This window comes from Chaetura pelagica, unplaced genomic scaffold (assembly GCF_000747805.2).
Source record: "Chaetura pelagica isolate M959 unplaced genomic scaffold, ChaPel_1.0 scaffold264, whole genome shotgun sequence".
In the NCBI taxonomy this organism is placed as follows: Eukaryota; Metazoa; Chordata; class Aves; order Apodiformes; family Apodidae; genus Chaetura; species Chaetura pelagica.
This window is the reverse complement of record NW_009953064.1, coordinates 518,488-533,309: the sequence shown is the minus strand read 5'-3', so window position 1 is coordinate 533,309 and position 14,822 is coordinate 518,488. Positions and strand designations below refer to the sequence as shown.

The window sequence follows — 14,822 nt, the reverse complement described above, 5'->3', positions numbered from 1 at the left end:
GGAAAGAGTCTTCCTGTAATGTTTCTGTGCTTGCTCCATCTGCATAAATAGCTCTCCTTCGTTCCTTGGTATCTGTGAGAAGCTTTTAGCCTGCCTGTGAGAAATATTTGGGTGACAGACATGCCTCGTGAATTAAAGGAATGTTCTGTGTTCTCGCAGTATCTAGTTTTGTTTGGCAGGGAAAATCTTTCATGGAGAATGGTTAAGCAGGGATCAATGACATCACCCGGCAGGAAACACTCTTGGAAGAGTTATCAGAGCAATCTGGCACGATGATAACAGTCTCATGAATAACCCCTTCAGTAGCTGAGTACTTAAAAGAGTTTATATCAGTGTATTGACTGAAATACAGATGTCGCAGATACTGGGTTTTGTTGTTAGCATGAAATTTCACTCGGTAAGTGTGCTATCCAGTTGTTACTCCATGTGTGTACTCTGGATGCTAGGTTTTTGTCGGTGTGTTCAGCTTCACCAGAAGCAACACCAAATTGCTTCAATGTTTAGCACCTTTAGTCTTCCTCAGAACTGAATCTTCCTTACTGGGGGGAAGGAAAAAAAGCACCTGTTAATGGTAAAGTAATCTTGGTGAGCTACAAAGTTGCATCTTAACGAATCTGAAGGATGTGGCACTTCATTATATGTGTATATATACAGTAGCTTTGAGAAGCAAGTGCCATAGCTGCTGGAAGCCATCACCAGTTGACAACCAGAAAACAACTTCGGCTTTTGCCTAGCAAGAAAAAGTTTGGGCCGTTTGCTTTGATTTCAAGGTGGCTTTTTGATGGGCTGAAGGTTGCTGGAGAGTGAAGCAATTTGGTGTTTTTTCACATGGAGCTGAACTCACCAACAAAGACCTGCTTGGAAGAGGGAAGGAAGCAGGCAGTGGTAATTTCAAATCCCTAGAACCAAAGTGGGAGTGAGCTGGATGAAGAAGAGGTGGCTATGGAATGTGGGCTTTTGGTTAGAGGGCAAGCTAGGGGAGGGAAAAAGGAATTGGAGCACTCATCACTTCAAGATACAGCATATGTTGACATTATTATATTGCCATAGCAAATTATATGATCTCTTGAACTCATAGCAGTAAGTGTGTTATTAGTTCTCTTGCTGGCAGGTCTTCGTTTGCAGTGAGATGCTAGATGAGAGATTTTAAAATTGTTTTTTTTCCATGTTTGGTACCTCCAAGTGATGCAGCTGCCTGTGAAATACCTTATTTTGTCAACAGAAGTTAAAATGACTGAGGTTGCAGGCATCACAAAGAAAGAGGAGAAAAAGTTTCATTTTCAAGCTGCTTGCTCTTTGCAGAACACTCAAGTGTGAAAGGAAATGTTGAGAGGAAGGAGGCTTGAAAAATACAGAACGAGTTTTTTTCTAGGGTTTGAAAATGTGGTTTCCTGTGAATGCTAAGATGTCTTTAAGCTGTGTTTTGTTGGTTAGTTTCTGGAAAGGATGTGAACTTTTCTCTTTTAGGCTTCAAAATGGTTCATCATACATATGGTGCCTGAATTTATTGTCTAATGATGTTAAAAGGAGAAATGGTTGCTAAAAATCCTTGTTAATGAAGAGTCAAATACTTCAACTCTGTGAAGCAATTAGCACTGTTTCAAACTCTGGGTATCCAACCAGGAAGGCTTCTTTTTTAATTAAAGTGTGCAACAGTGAGTAATATATTGGTTTGGGTTTTGTTGTGTGTTGTGGGTTTTTTTCCATCATATGATTTTTAATAAGCTGAAAAACATTATTTTTCCAGATCTGTTCCCCACCTTCCATAAAAATGTCCAAGGTAAGAATAACATTTCTATCTTCCAGTGTAACAATGTGAAAGAGATATTTGCTTTTAAATATGTTTAAATATATACGTTTAAATATGTTTTATAGGGCTCTGAGCAACTTGGTTTAATGGGAGGTGTCCCTGCCCATGCAGGGGTTGGCTCTAGATGATCTTTAAGATCCTTTCCAGCCCAAACCATTCTGTGATTCTATAATAATCTGCAAGAGCAGAATGTGTAACTTGCCCCATGTTTCTTGGTGGTGTGTATGTTAAATTTATGGCTCATAAATAAGAGAGAATTTGCATTTAGAACACATAGTATTGAAAGATTGAGTAAACATATATTGAAGTACTTACCTACAAGTATAAACCACTGCAGTTAGTTCATGACCAAAATTAAATCTTCCAAGAGTTATTGAGTTGCATACAAGCTTCCTGGTGTATTTTCATTGAAACTTCTATTCTACTGTATTTTTTAGCAGGAATCATTTAAGAAAAGCATGTTCTTAGATCTAATTTCTTAATTTACTAAGAGTCAACTGATCTTCTGGAAAACTCCTTAATAAACAATGTAGTAGCTTAAAATATTGAAATGCTGGGATTAATCTAATTCTTGGTCCCCTGCATTTGGTATAATAGATAAAACATCCATGTTAGTTTATTGGGGTGAAATGAATGATGAGGGGTACTTGGGTAATGTGTTTGAAGAGGGAAACTACTAGATGTGAAGATTTCTCTGTAGTATTTGTGTAAGTGGGCATTTGAAACACTTGTGTAAATCACTACGACCCTCCTTCCCCCTGCTCACCCTCCTTTAAAAGAGATCTTGAAAAGAGGACTTCCAGCAGATGGCTATCACATTAGTAGTTGTTCATAGTTTTCACCTGGATGTAATTAAAAGAGATTAGAAATTACCACCTTTTTATTTAAGCTCATGAACACTGGACACAAGCTTTTTTATTTTCTGTGTGTGTGAAGACAGTGTTTAAAAAAGTGTGTGGTTAGTGAATGCACTTCATACCTTGATAAATACATGTTTGGGGATTTTGTGTTTTTTTTTACTGAAGGGGGATCTCGGCTGGATATCTGAATAAATTAAACTTTGAGTTTTTTCAAACTCCAGGTGAATGCATTTGTTCTATACTTGATTGTGAAAGTCTTTAGTAGGAGCACCTGTGTAGGTTTCTCTCTGAATGTCAGGTAGTTTCAAACTGTTTGAAATAACTGAGAAAAGCAGTTACACAAGCAAGTATGTCTGAAATGGTTGTTTATTATTGTCTTATTATTTTCTTTATAGCAGCAGCCTGCTCAGTTTACCAATCCAGAAACCCCTGGCTATGTTGGATTTGCAAACCTTCCCAATCAGGTTCACCGGAAGTCTGTGAAAAAGGGCTTTGAATTTACTCTTATGGTGGTTGGTAAGGAAATGTTTTATAGTCCTTTTCAAAATTAGTACTTGTTCACAGGGGATTTGGAATGAAACTGAATGTTACTTCCACTGTTGTAAGGTTTCAGCTTGCATCAAAAAGCTCTTCTGTGCTGTAGCATTTACTTTTCTTTTATTGTGTATTAATCCATGCTACAAGTCATGTTTGCAGTTGTTTTCCATGCTACAAACCATGTTTGCAGTTGTTTTCTGTGCTACAAACCATACTTGAATACATTAGCAAGTTCGTGGGAGAGTGAAGAGATTTTGTTGTGCACTCCAGTGATCATTACTTCCTTTTTTCTGTCTTATGGGATTCAAACGTTCCATTTAAAATACAGCCTAAAGCTGTTTCTGCATTTGAGTACAATCTTTGTTTGCTTGCCTGTTTTAATTAAGAGAAGAGCATTAAGGACACTCTTCTATTTAAAATGTTCTTTGTGGTCCTGTTGCTCAAAAGAATCTGAACAGATATTTCCACCACTTCTAAATACTCTTGTAAAAGAAGAATGAGAATTGGGTTAGTTGCTTTTTATTTGAGCTGTTACTTTTAAAATATATCTTCATTTTTTTTGTTAGCAGTTGTAACTTAAAGTTTGATCCTATTCAATATATCATTGAGAATCTGTGTTGGAATCTGGAATGGAAAGAGAAATCTAGTATGTGTCTGCAGGCATGACCTTGATCCTCTCAGAAGTTGGTGGTTTTTTTGCAAATTAAGTAGGCTCCCAAGTCAGGCTTGGGCATCTCCTGTGTCTCTCCTGGTCACACTGCTTGGGAGCGGTAGCTTCTGAGTTTTGGTGTTTGAACTCTGTGTTTCTTGCTTTTAAAATAGGCTTTTGCAAAAAAGGACATAATGGAATTAGGTTCTTTATTACCAGGTGTCACAAGAAGTAAGTAAATCTCATTTGGATGTTAGATTTGTCCAAGAGAGATCACAGGGGAAATGAGGAGAGGTGAGGCAGTACATGATAGAAGGTGTTTAAGTTCTAAATTGTTTTGGATTCCAGTAGTTACAGGAAGAGTCTGTCCTCAAACCTTTTATTAGTTTTGCCAAATGACAGCCCCAGCATTGCTTTAATCTTGTTTCTGTCTTTTGTAGTTAAGTGCTGGACAGAGTTGGCGCTTATTTTTTGTCTGCCTTCTTTATCATAGTTGTTTACTGCATCTTTCCTTGGTTTTGCTTAGGATAATATATCATAATGTATATCTTATAGAATCCAAGAGTAAAGCCAAACTATAAGCAGATGTTTCACGTTATGATATCTACTTTAACTCTTCAGAATTTACTGTTCAGTGCTCCTAAATATGAACAACTCTGAGAAACAAAAGATAGACTTTCTCTGCTGCAGCCAAACTTAATTTCCAGATCTCTCTTGAGATTTAGTGAAAATAGTGTGATGGGAAACAGTTCTGGTAGAAAGTTGTGTTTGATCTATAAGATCAAACAGTTGTTTGTTGGTTCTGGTAAAATAGAAAATGGGAGGAAATGGTGTCAAAGTCACAGAAAGGCAATTAACCTCACCCATGTCTCAGAGTTGTATTTAACTTTGCAGTCATTACCAGTGTAATGCCAGTGTTTGAAGGGATAAATTAAAACTACAGGGAAAAGAACTTGGAGAAAAGTAATTTCATTGAAAATTTGGAATGACACTTTAAGACACACTAGCAGATGAAGGCAGTTGATGTCAGAGAAAATAAACTGTGCTTTAGATTGCTGATTATTTCAACACTTTGGAATGTGAATTCTTTCTCTTGAAACATGCAAGGGGTTTAGGTTCTCTTGTGGGCTATATCACAATGCCTGTATTGAATTATTCTTCATTAAGTTGCCATGCTTCTTAATTTCTGAGCAGAAGAATGTTTCTTTTAAAGCACACAATCCTAATCAATTATTTTTCTACTTTGCCATGGTTTTTTCCGCTGTTGTTTATTGTGGTTTGTGAAACTATGGGGTTTATAACAATTTGGCTGCATGGCTGTGTTGCTTCCAAAGAAATCCTAATCACTTGTATTTATTAACAATGTCATCTTTGTTCTCATTACTAAGCCAGGAATTCATCTAAATAGTTATTTCAGTTGAGAGTCACTAAAGTCTAACTACTTTGGCCAGTAGTTAGAATAACTGCTCTTTTCATTAATCCTGTGAAAACTGTTTGGGTTTACATGTAATATTTACCCAGACTGAAAGTATGGAATGTGCCACTGGTTAAAATAATTTTGTTTTGCTGAAACAACTCCAGGTGACTGTTGAGTTGCTCTGGCTTCATGTCTCTTTCACTGGTGAAGGCTGCACTGGTAAAATCTGATCTTGAGAGGTACATTCTGGGAGGAATTAAAAACTGGCAGCTCCCTGTCTAATCTTGATTGAAAAAAATAATAAATTATAAATACATTATAATAAATAATTCCATCTCTTTTTTTTCTTTTGGTCAGATATTTTTGTCAGACTCCTGTTGCAGAATTGTCTCTGTTACTCAGAAGGATCATGCAGCCCATCATTTTTAACATCTCATTTTTTAATTAATTCTTTCAACATCTGAAATAAAACCAGAATTCTAAAAAAAATTATTTTTTCAGTGAATTGAAGTACTGAGCCCTTGGAATTACTGGTCTTTTTTTATGCTGTAAACATTTTTTCCGATTGTTATCTTGATTTTTAGCTAATTATTATAGAATCATAGGCTGGTTTGGGTTGGAAGGGACATTAAAGATCATCTAGATCCAACCCTCCGGCATGAGCAAGGACACCTCTAGGAGGTTTTGCAACTCCGTGGCTCAGTCAGTAGAACAAAAATGTATTTATGGTAACTGCTGGTAATCCCCAGTTCCTCAGTTATAAAAATGGTTCTGTGTGTGTGCTCAGGGGCCTTCTTGTTTGCCATATTAGCATGAAAAGCAGAAATAAATCACACTTTATGCTGGTTGACTGTGTGGAAGTTCACCAATGCTTTTTTTTGTAGTCCTCACTAGGGGTGATCTTTTCCCATCCTGCAGTGACAGCAGAAAAGCATGCCTTAAAGAAAGGAGACATGAAACAGGAAACTTCGAAGTCTAAATTGATCAGAGCTCCACTTGACTAGCAGATGTGATAACAAATCATCAGTGTCAGCTTTAAGAAGTGTATTATAAAGCTGAGATGTAAAAATTGTTATTCAACCTTCTTGCACAAACTTTTCTGAGACGAGATTATAAATGTACATTTATAAAGATTTACATTAAGCATAAACAATGTCAGTATATAAATAGTATGTAAATAGTATGTAAATAGTCAGTTGCTAATTTAATGATACTGAAATTATTTATGTGATTCATTATTATATTATGACAATGTTTATGTTGAATTTATCTTTATAATTCATTTCAGGTGAATCTGGATTGGGAAAATCTACATTAATCAACAGCCTCTTCTTGACAGACCTCTACCCAGAAAGAGTAATCCCAGGAGCTGCTGGTAAACATAGCTTTTTTTCTAGTTTCTCTTTTCTTGTTATGATTTTTGGAGTTGAATAATTTTATTTTTGGGTTTTAGTAGGATAATCAGCTAAAACAATCAAACTTTTCTTAATTTATAATCTGTTGCAGTTTGAAATCTGTTGTTTGCAACTTGATTCCTTTGTTTTGGGTTGATATTTAGTGAATGTCTACTTCCCCTCCTTTTCTTCTTCAGTCCCTTGATCCTTTTTTATTCTGTTAATTAAGACATACAATAATCCAGAAAAAAAAAATACGATAAAAATATGCCATTTTGTTCCCTCTTTGCTCCTTGTTGAATGACTTGCTTTAATAATTTATTGTCTTAGCTGATGATTACTTATAATTTTCAACCTTGGGGAAAAAAATCTATTACTTGAGTATTGTTTTCTGAATTGCTGATCACCTACAGGGTTTTTGCAGTGCCTTTTGCTTTAGTTTCTACCTTACATTTAAGAACAGTATGAAATTTCATATAATCTAACCAAATCTGAAGATGACATACTGAGTCTTGCTATGAAGTTGTCAGGCCTTAGGAGGTAACCTGCAGAATAATATGGATACAGTTGTATGTGCTGAGCTAATCTCAAAATGACATAGTATTGTAAATTCAATTCTGAAAGTTCGAATGTGGTGTTGTTTTAGAGAAGATTGAGAGGACTGTGCAGATTGAAGCCTCAACAGTGGAAATTGAAGAGAGGGGTGTGAAACTACGTCTGACAGTTGTAGATACACCCGGGTACGGGGATGCTATCAACTGTAGAGACTGGTATGTGTACAGAGTCTATCTTGATCTGTGTCTGAAGACTGACATCCATTTCCTAGTTGTCCTGAGGGGACAGGAGTAAGTACCTGAAGTGGGATGATATTAATCATGATATGCAGTTCAAAGTAGGATGGTCCCACTGGCAACTCTAGCTCATTAAAACACTTCCATTCCAAAGGTGATTCCAAGTGATATTATACTCTTAAGTCATTATCTTCTCTTTTTTGGTGTGTTACATGAAGTGCTCAATTTGAGGTATGATTTTTTTGGAGAGATGAGTAAATTAATATTTGTCTGTGAACAGGCTGGTCCATCAGCAGTATGTCTTAGTGTTTAAATATGACATTTGATAGATCAAAACATGTTAAACAATCAAACCCAAAGATAAAGAAAATGCACTTTAAAAATGAAGCACAGAGTCTGAGAATGCTCAAATGAATGTGGATGAGATCCAGAGGTGGATTTTTACTTTTACACTAAAACCAGATTGTGGGGAACAATCCTTCCAACTTATATATATAAAGTATGCATAGTACTTTTTTGATTCTGGAATTCTAGTAACATTAAGATACAAGCTATTCTACTCCTAAAAACACCAGTAAATTAATATTTGTCTATGAACAGGTTGGCCCACCAGCAGTATGTCTCAGTGTTTAAACATTTGATAGGTCACTAAAATTATTGACCACTTGGGAATGAGCTTGATTTCTTGAATCTCTATTTGTTTTACAGTTTTAAGACCATCATCTCTTACATTGATGAGCAGTTTGAGCGATACCTGCATGATGAGAGTGGTTTGAACAGAAGGCATATTATAGATAACAGGGTTCATTGCTGCTTCTATTTCATTTCACCCTTCGGTCATGGGTAGGTGTTGCTCTGTCATTTTATTTTTTAAGTTATTTTACTTCAGGGAGTTTATGCCTGTTGATGTACATTTTCAGACTCAGGTTGTCATTACTTAAGGAAGTACTAGAACTGCTGGAACTGTGTTCTTTCTGTGTAAGGAGAGAGCTCTACATTGGTGTGAAAACAAATGGGTAATTCAGATTAAAAATACATTTCACTTTTTTCATATTTTAATTTTAGCCTTAAGCCTCTGGATGTTGAGTTTATGAAGGCCATACACAACAAAGTAAATATTGTACCAGTGATTGCAAAAGCTGATACTCTTTCTCTGAAAGAGAGAGAAAGACTAAAGAAAAGGGTAAGTATTTTTCCTGGATTGCAGAAAAGTGTTGTCGTTTGGTTATAGCAGAATGTTCACTGAAGAGAGGGGCTTTCTCATTCACCCTTCCTCTGACCTAACCAAGAAAAAGACAATCTCATGCACAGTGTAACATTATTTAATATGTAGTTTGGTATCTCATCCAATTTTTTGTTATGTATTTAACTGCGAAATTGGGTCTTAACAAGTTGCCTGTGAAATGGCAGATTGACTACATTAACAGTTACATTAGGAGTGAATTTTGAAACCTTGGAAGAATATTTACTTGTATTTGCAAATGGTGATTGCTCTCTTACCTGTTTAATCACTTCCAAAGCCAAGACATACATCCTTCTATAATATGCATATATTTTTTTTACCCAGTCAGAAGTCTGATGATTGAAAAATAGGACATTCTGAGATTTTTCTGGTTTTGTGGTGGTTTTTCTTCCTGCATGTCACTCTCTTCTAACACATTCCAGTTCTTTATTCCATAAGCAAGACCCCTTGATTCATTAAATCTTGCAGGACTTGATGCTGTATTTGCTGAAGTGGAAAAAAATGCATCATGTTAATAACAGAATTAATAACAGGACTAACTTTCCAGGAGGCACACTTGATCCATTCATTGCTGTTACATTTAAAACTTGATATTTTCAGTCATTCTGAAAATCCTTATAGTTTTAAAAAATAGAGAAGTACACTTCACTTTGAAGTGCATATTGTGCTGGAATTATGGCAGATGGATTCCAGCTGCAGATGCCATTCTTAGCAGTCATGGAGATGGAAAAATCTATCTGTGGTGTCTGTAGCTCTCTTAGATTTTTTAATACTCCCACCTCTACCCCCCAGATACTAATTCAGAGGCAAGAGCAAGGAGTTGCAGGCTGTTCAAACAATTATGACTTCTGAGTCAGTGCTTTAGAACAAAAAAGAAGCAAAGGGGCAAAGTTTTTTTTAAAAAGCTTGATTTCATATAATGGGTTGGAAGGGACCTTCAAGACCATCCAGATCCACCCCCTGCATGGGCAGGGACACCTCCCACCAGCCCAGGTTGCTCTAAGCCCCATCCAACCTGCCCTTCAACGCTGCCAGGGATGGGGCAGCCACAGCTTCCCTGGGCAGGGTCTCACCACCCTCACACTGAAGAATTTCCTCTTCATGTCTCACCTAAATCTACCCTCTTCTAGTTTTAATCCATTACTGGAGGATTTGAAATGTACATAAGAAACATAGGTTTCTTATATGTCATCCACAAAGGACAGTGTTTATTTAAACACTATAATTTGTCTGAAAGTCTGTGGCAAGTCGTTGTTGAATATCATGAAGAAATATGTTTAAAAGAAATAATTACACGGTAATTTGGATCAGTGAGTTAGGACTAAATTTCTCGAGAGACTGTGTAACTGGTGAAGAAATTTTACCTTAAATTTAAACATACGCATACATGTATATGATCTTGATTTCTTTTATTTTAAATCTCAGATTCTGGATGAAATAGAAGAGCATGGCATCAAGATTTATCACCTGCCTGATGCTGAATCAGATGAGGATGAAGATTTTAAAGAGCAAACCAGGCTCCTGAAGGTATGACTGGCTTCATGGTTTACATTTGTGCATAATACACTCTTTTCAGATTGCTCAGATGGCTTTAGAACAAGATACACACTGTCACCTGTGATGAGACCTTGAGACTGTGTGTCTCTCTACCCAAGCTTCCCTAGCTAGAAGATGGTGGGAACAATGACTTTTCTTTAGAGCTTCAAATTAAAAGCATTACAAACTTACTACAATCATACATAGTGCTGAGCAGAACAAGAGTTGTTCTTGGAATTGTTTGTTGTGATTCATCATTAGAAATGTTGTTTTCTTGCTTTCAGGCCAGCATTCCATTTTGTGTAGTGGGATCCAATCAACTCATTGAAGCCAAAGGTAAAAAAGTTAGAGGTCGACTCTACCCATGGGGTGTAGTTGAAGTGGAGAACCCAGAACATAATGACTTCCTGAAGCTGAGGACCATGTTAATGTAAGTTAGAAAAATTCAATTACATGGTAGTTCTAAAAAACATTCACCAGGAAGATATTCAAACACTGTAATGGGGTTTGGAGCAGTTGTGGAATCCTTGGAGACATTCAGAGTTAGTCTGGAGAAGGCCTTGAGCAACCTTGACCTGGCTGGCTTGGCCCTAGGCTGGGACTGCACCACCTGGGCTCCATAGGTTCTTTCCCATCTGAATTACTCAGTGATTCTGTGAAAATATTTGTTTAATTCTTTTGCTGAACACAGTGTTGTATTGCTATTCACATCCCCAAGAATATGAAAGAGTTTGCTTCACACCTTGTGCTTATTTAAATGTATCTGTATGGGTAGATATATATCTGCAAAGGAGAAGACTTCAGAAGTCCAGTGGTTGATTTTTTCTTTTCCAGGCTTTGCTACTCTGCTTCCCCTACTCAGTGCTGCTTCATGAAATACCTCACCCAGCTTATGTCAGGGCTGCCTCAGGGGCTGAGGTGATCTCTCCACATCTCTTTTTATTGCACCAATTTAACTTCAATTAGCTTTTAAATTACCACGTTAAATGGATGTATATGCTGAACACATTGACTCAATGCAGTGCTGAATGTGAGAGTTGGTTAAGCAAGCTGATGTGACATGGGTATATTTTTATTTATTTGTTTTTAATTATTTTTTCCCTGCAGCACCCATATGCAGGATCTTCAGGAGGTGACCCAGGATCTTCACTACGAGAACTTCCGCTCGGAGAGGCTCAAACGAGGTGGCAGGTTGTCATCTTATGCTCTTTCTTCCCCTCCTGAATTCATTTTTTGGCCTCTCCTACCATTTCGTTGCTAGGATTTGGTAGATCGTGCAAAACTCTGTAGCTCCAGTCAGCACCCAGTTTAGTCAGCCAGCTTACACTGACTGTGAGAAAAAGTCTTACATGATTCTGAAGAGACAGTTTTGCCATTAAAAGGGTGTAGCTACATCTCTGCTTTGTTTTAAGGCTTGAACACAGTTGCATTGGAATGTTTAAGGTAAATAAGGGCAGATGCCTATGATAAAAGTTGTCCTCAAAAATCTGCAAGTCAGTGCTGACACATTAAAGCGTTTTGGTTTTTTTCAGAATTTAGCTCCTGGAATATTTGGACTTTCTTTCTAAAGAGAAACTCAAGTCCTCCTGCAGTGCTTTATTAAAGATGGTATAAATAAACTGTCTTTGCATAGCAGTCACAAAGTAATGTCCTTCAGCCCTGTTTTGAGCTGTGGTGGGGAGGGCACAACTATTCTGGTAAGAGAGACAGGCAGAACACCCCATTTTTAAGTAAAATGTTTGTCAAGTTGTGTTTGAGAGTTCTTGTTGAAATCTGGGGTATTTTCTGGCTTAGGGTTTTCTGTTGCTTCTCTTATGTCAGCCACTAGAGGGTTTCATAATTACACGTTTCAATGGGCTCGATAAGGAAAACTCTTTTACAAAATGTGATGCTACTGACATGGGTTTTGTCACATGCCAAGTCAGTTTTCAGGAAAAGGAGTTTGTCTCCGTAGCATTGACCTAGGAGTCTAGTTTTCCCTTCAGACAAGATGACATTCTCTTCTTCCCTGGCTTTTAAATCCTGTCTTCTATCAAGTTCTGGTGCCTGTTATACAACCCCAAAGCCTCTAAGAACATCATTGGTGTTCTCTAAGAACATTGTTGATTGCAATCAACAAGCTGTAATTGCCAAGCACTGCCAATGGAATAGGTGCATTTTGGAAATAAACTCATAAACTACCCTCACTATCAGTTAACTACATACTAGGACCATGTTGTATGTGCAGAGGTCTGAAGTGCTTGGTGGACTGTGTTCACACACACAGAATCACCCTGATTGGAAATGACCTTGAAGATGATCAAGTCCAACCATAACCTAAATCCACCAACCATAACCTAATCTACCTGTTCAGTGCTTAAATCATGTCCCTAGGCACTACAGCTGTATTTCTTTTAAACACTTCACTAGTTTTAAACACTTCACTAATGTTCTTAGAGGATTTGGGGCACAGAGGATTTTTTTTTTACAATCTGTGAACTTTATAACAAGCATCAGTTTATTCCATTTGCACTTTTGATGGCACTTGTGTGATTACCTGTGTTAGCAGTTCCCCCTCAACATGGGATGCGAGAAATCTGTTAGCAGAGTGGTAGGTAATCTTGAAAATACAATCTGTAAAAATATTCTTGTTTGGTTTCTGAAGGTAAAACTGGAATGTCTTAATTAAGCAAGAATTTGCTGAGATACTGATGGAAAGCATTTACTTAATTTTGACAGGAATAGTCCAGCCTGATGTTGAAGTTGTACTTCTAGTTGTGTTAGTTGATGATACAAATAGAAGAATTGAGCATGTGTTTGCAGTGGGTCTGAATTGGCTGTGTCTGTGTGGCACTCAAGCTGCAATCAGTTAAGATACTGTTATGGTCAAGTAAACTGCTATACTTGAATACTGCTCAGAGCTGGTTTGCATTGATTCCTACATGAAAATTTGTCATATTTTAAAAATCACAGCTAGAATGGCTTATGCTTGTTCAGGGCATAACTTTATGAAGGAGTAAAGGATAAAGTGATGTCTTAAAAAGAATTTAAAAAGAAAAAATATGAATTCAGCTGTGTGGAGAACATGTTTCTATTAACTTTGTGTTATGAAACTGACTTACAAGATGTGTTTCAAGAGCTTTGTTTTTTATCAAAAAAACATTCTCTGGAAGTTAAAAATGCAGAATGCATGCACATTATTGAACAATATTAATCTTATTTTAGGAAAATAGAAGATGAAGAAGTAAATAAAGACCAGATTCTGCTTGAAAAAGAAGCTGAAGTAAGATGACAGAACTTTATACTCTTGTGAAGGGGGAATTTTAATTGTTGTATCACTACTTCAGGTCAAGTGATTTATATGATCTTGAAAATTTGAAAAGAACACAGAATTTGCTCATATAAATTTGTTCAAGGTGAATTAACAAAACAGAATGTGAAGAGGTGTAGAGGAGTCTCAGGATACTGGTTTATTGGAACAGGTGGAATCTAGGAAAAAGTCAGTTCAGCCATGCAGCAAAGGAGGGAACAATGGTAGGAACTGTCAGGAATAAAGAATGAAACAAATTCTCTTTCTGCCACTATGATAAATCCATTATGCATAGCTCTGACATTGTGTTCCTTGTCCCCAAAAAAGATACAGGCAGGACTGCAAGAAGTATTGGGATTAGCAAGAAGTGGGCAGACAGGCTGAAGTGAAGGTCTGAAGCAGGTCCTGTACAAAGGGAGATGGGGTTAATATTCCTATTGGGAAATGGATGACAGAGGGGAAGGATATAGTAAGGGGCTTATGTAATCATAGATGGCAGGATGAATGGGAATCTTCTATGCAAGAAACAGGTCCTGTTTAATGATTCATAGATGGCTGATTTCAAATTCAAACAATACACTTTTAAAGATAGTCTGTAAATTGTGGAACTCATTAACATGCTTATTTCAGTCAGTAAATTTCCAATCCCTTAATGGATGAAGTAGAGCAGTAGAAAATGATGCTATAGTCCGAGATTGTTACCCATCAGATAAAGATCATGCAGGTGTGTGTTGCCTCTTGAAGAAATAATAGTGTGGTGATACCAGAGTGGTATTCTGAGGTGAGATTGGGCTAAAAGATTCTTCTCTGCTACTTTTTCAGCTTCGTCGCATGCAGGAGATGATTGCAAGAATGCAGGCACAGATGCAGATGCAGATGCAAAGTGGAGAAGGAGATGGTAGTGCAGTTCATGGGCACCATGTGTAAAGTCTCTGGTAAGATGTTCTAATAGCTACTTTAAAGTTTGTTTTTTTTTCTTTTAACTGCTCATTCTTAAGAAGCTTTGGGAATGTTTCCAAGTTGGGTTTGCATAAGTTTAAATTTTAGTTTTCATTTTTAAGGTTTAACTACTGTTTGTGAAGTGAAATGGTTTGGAGCCAAACTAAGCATAAGTGTGGTTGTATGTGAGAATATGTATTTTTATATATATTCAGGTTTTTTAGCAAGTCAGTGTAATATATGCTGGCAAGAACCATGCAAGGAGTCTTTGAAATTGTGTAGACAGGTGATTCTCAGACTCAGGATGAACACATTGTTTGATTGTGATTTTTAAAATGCTTGCAGTTTTTTTTTGTT

The 14,822-nt window shown here is 36.9% G+C and overlaps 1 protein-coding gene across 1 annotated transcript; it reads left to right on the top strand.

Moving 5' to 3' along the window:
• The first annotated feature begins 1,750 nt into the window (after positions 1 to 1,750).
• SEPT2 (septin 2) lies at positions 1,751 to 14,467 on the top strand. Its single transcript, XM_009996723.1, has 11 exons — positions 1,751 to 1,780; positions 3,066 to 3,186; positions 6,562 to 6,648; positions 7,314 to 7,437; positions 8,167 to 8,301; positions 8,524 to 8,641; positions 10,127 to 10,228; positions 10,522 to 10,667; positions 11,345 to 11,428; positions 13,442 to 13,499; positions 14,349 to 14,467. Exons 1-11 carry the CDS (start codon positions 1,772 to 1,774, stop codon positions 14,451 to 14,453), a joined length of 1,089 nt encoding a protein of 362 aa, XP_009995025.1. The 5' UTR covers positions 1,751 to 1,771; the 3' UTR covers positions 14,454 to 14,467.
• Positions 14,468 to 14,822: the final 355 nt, after the last annotated feature.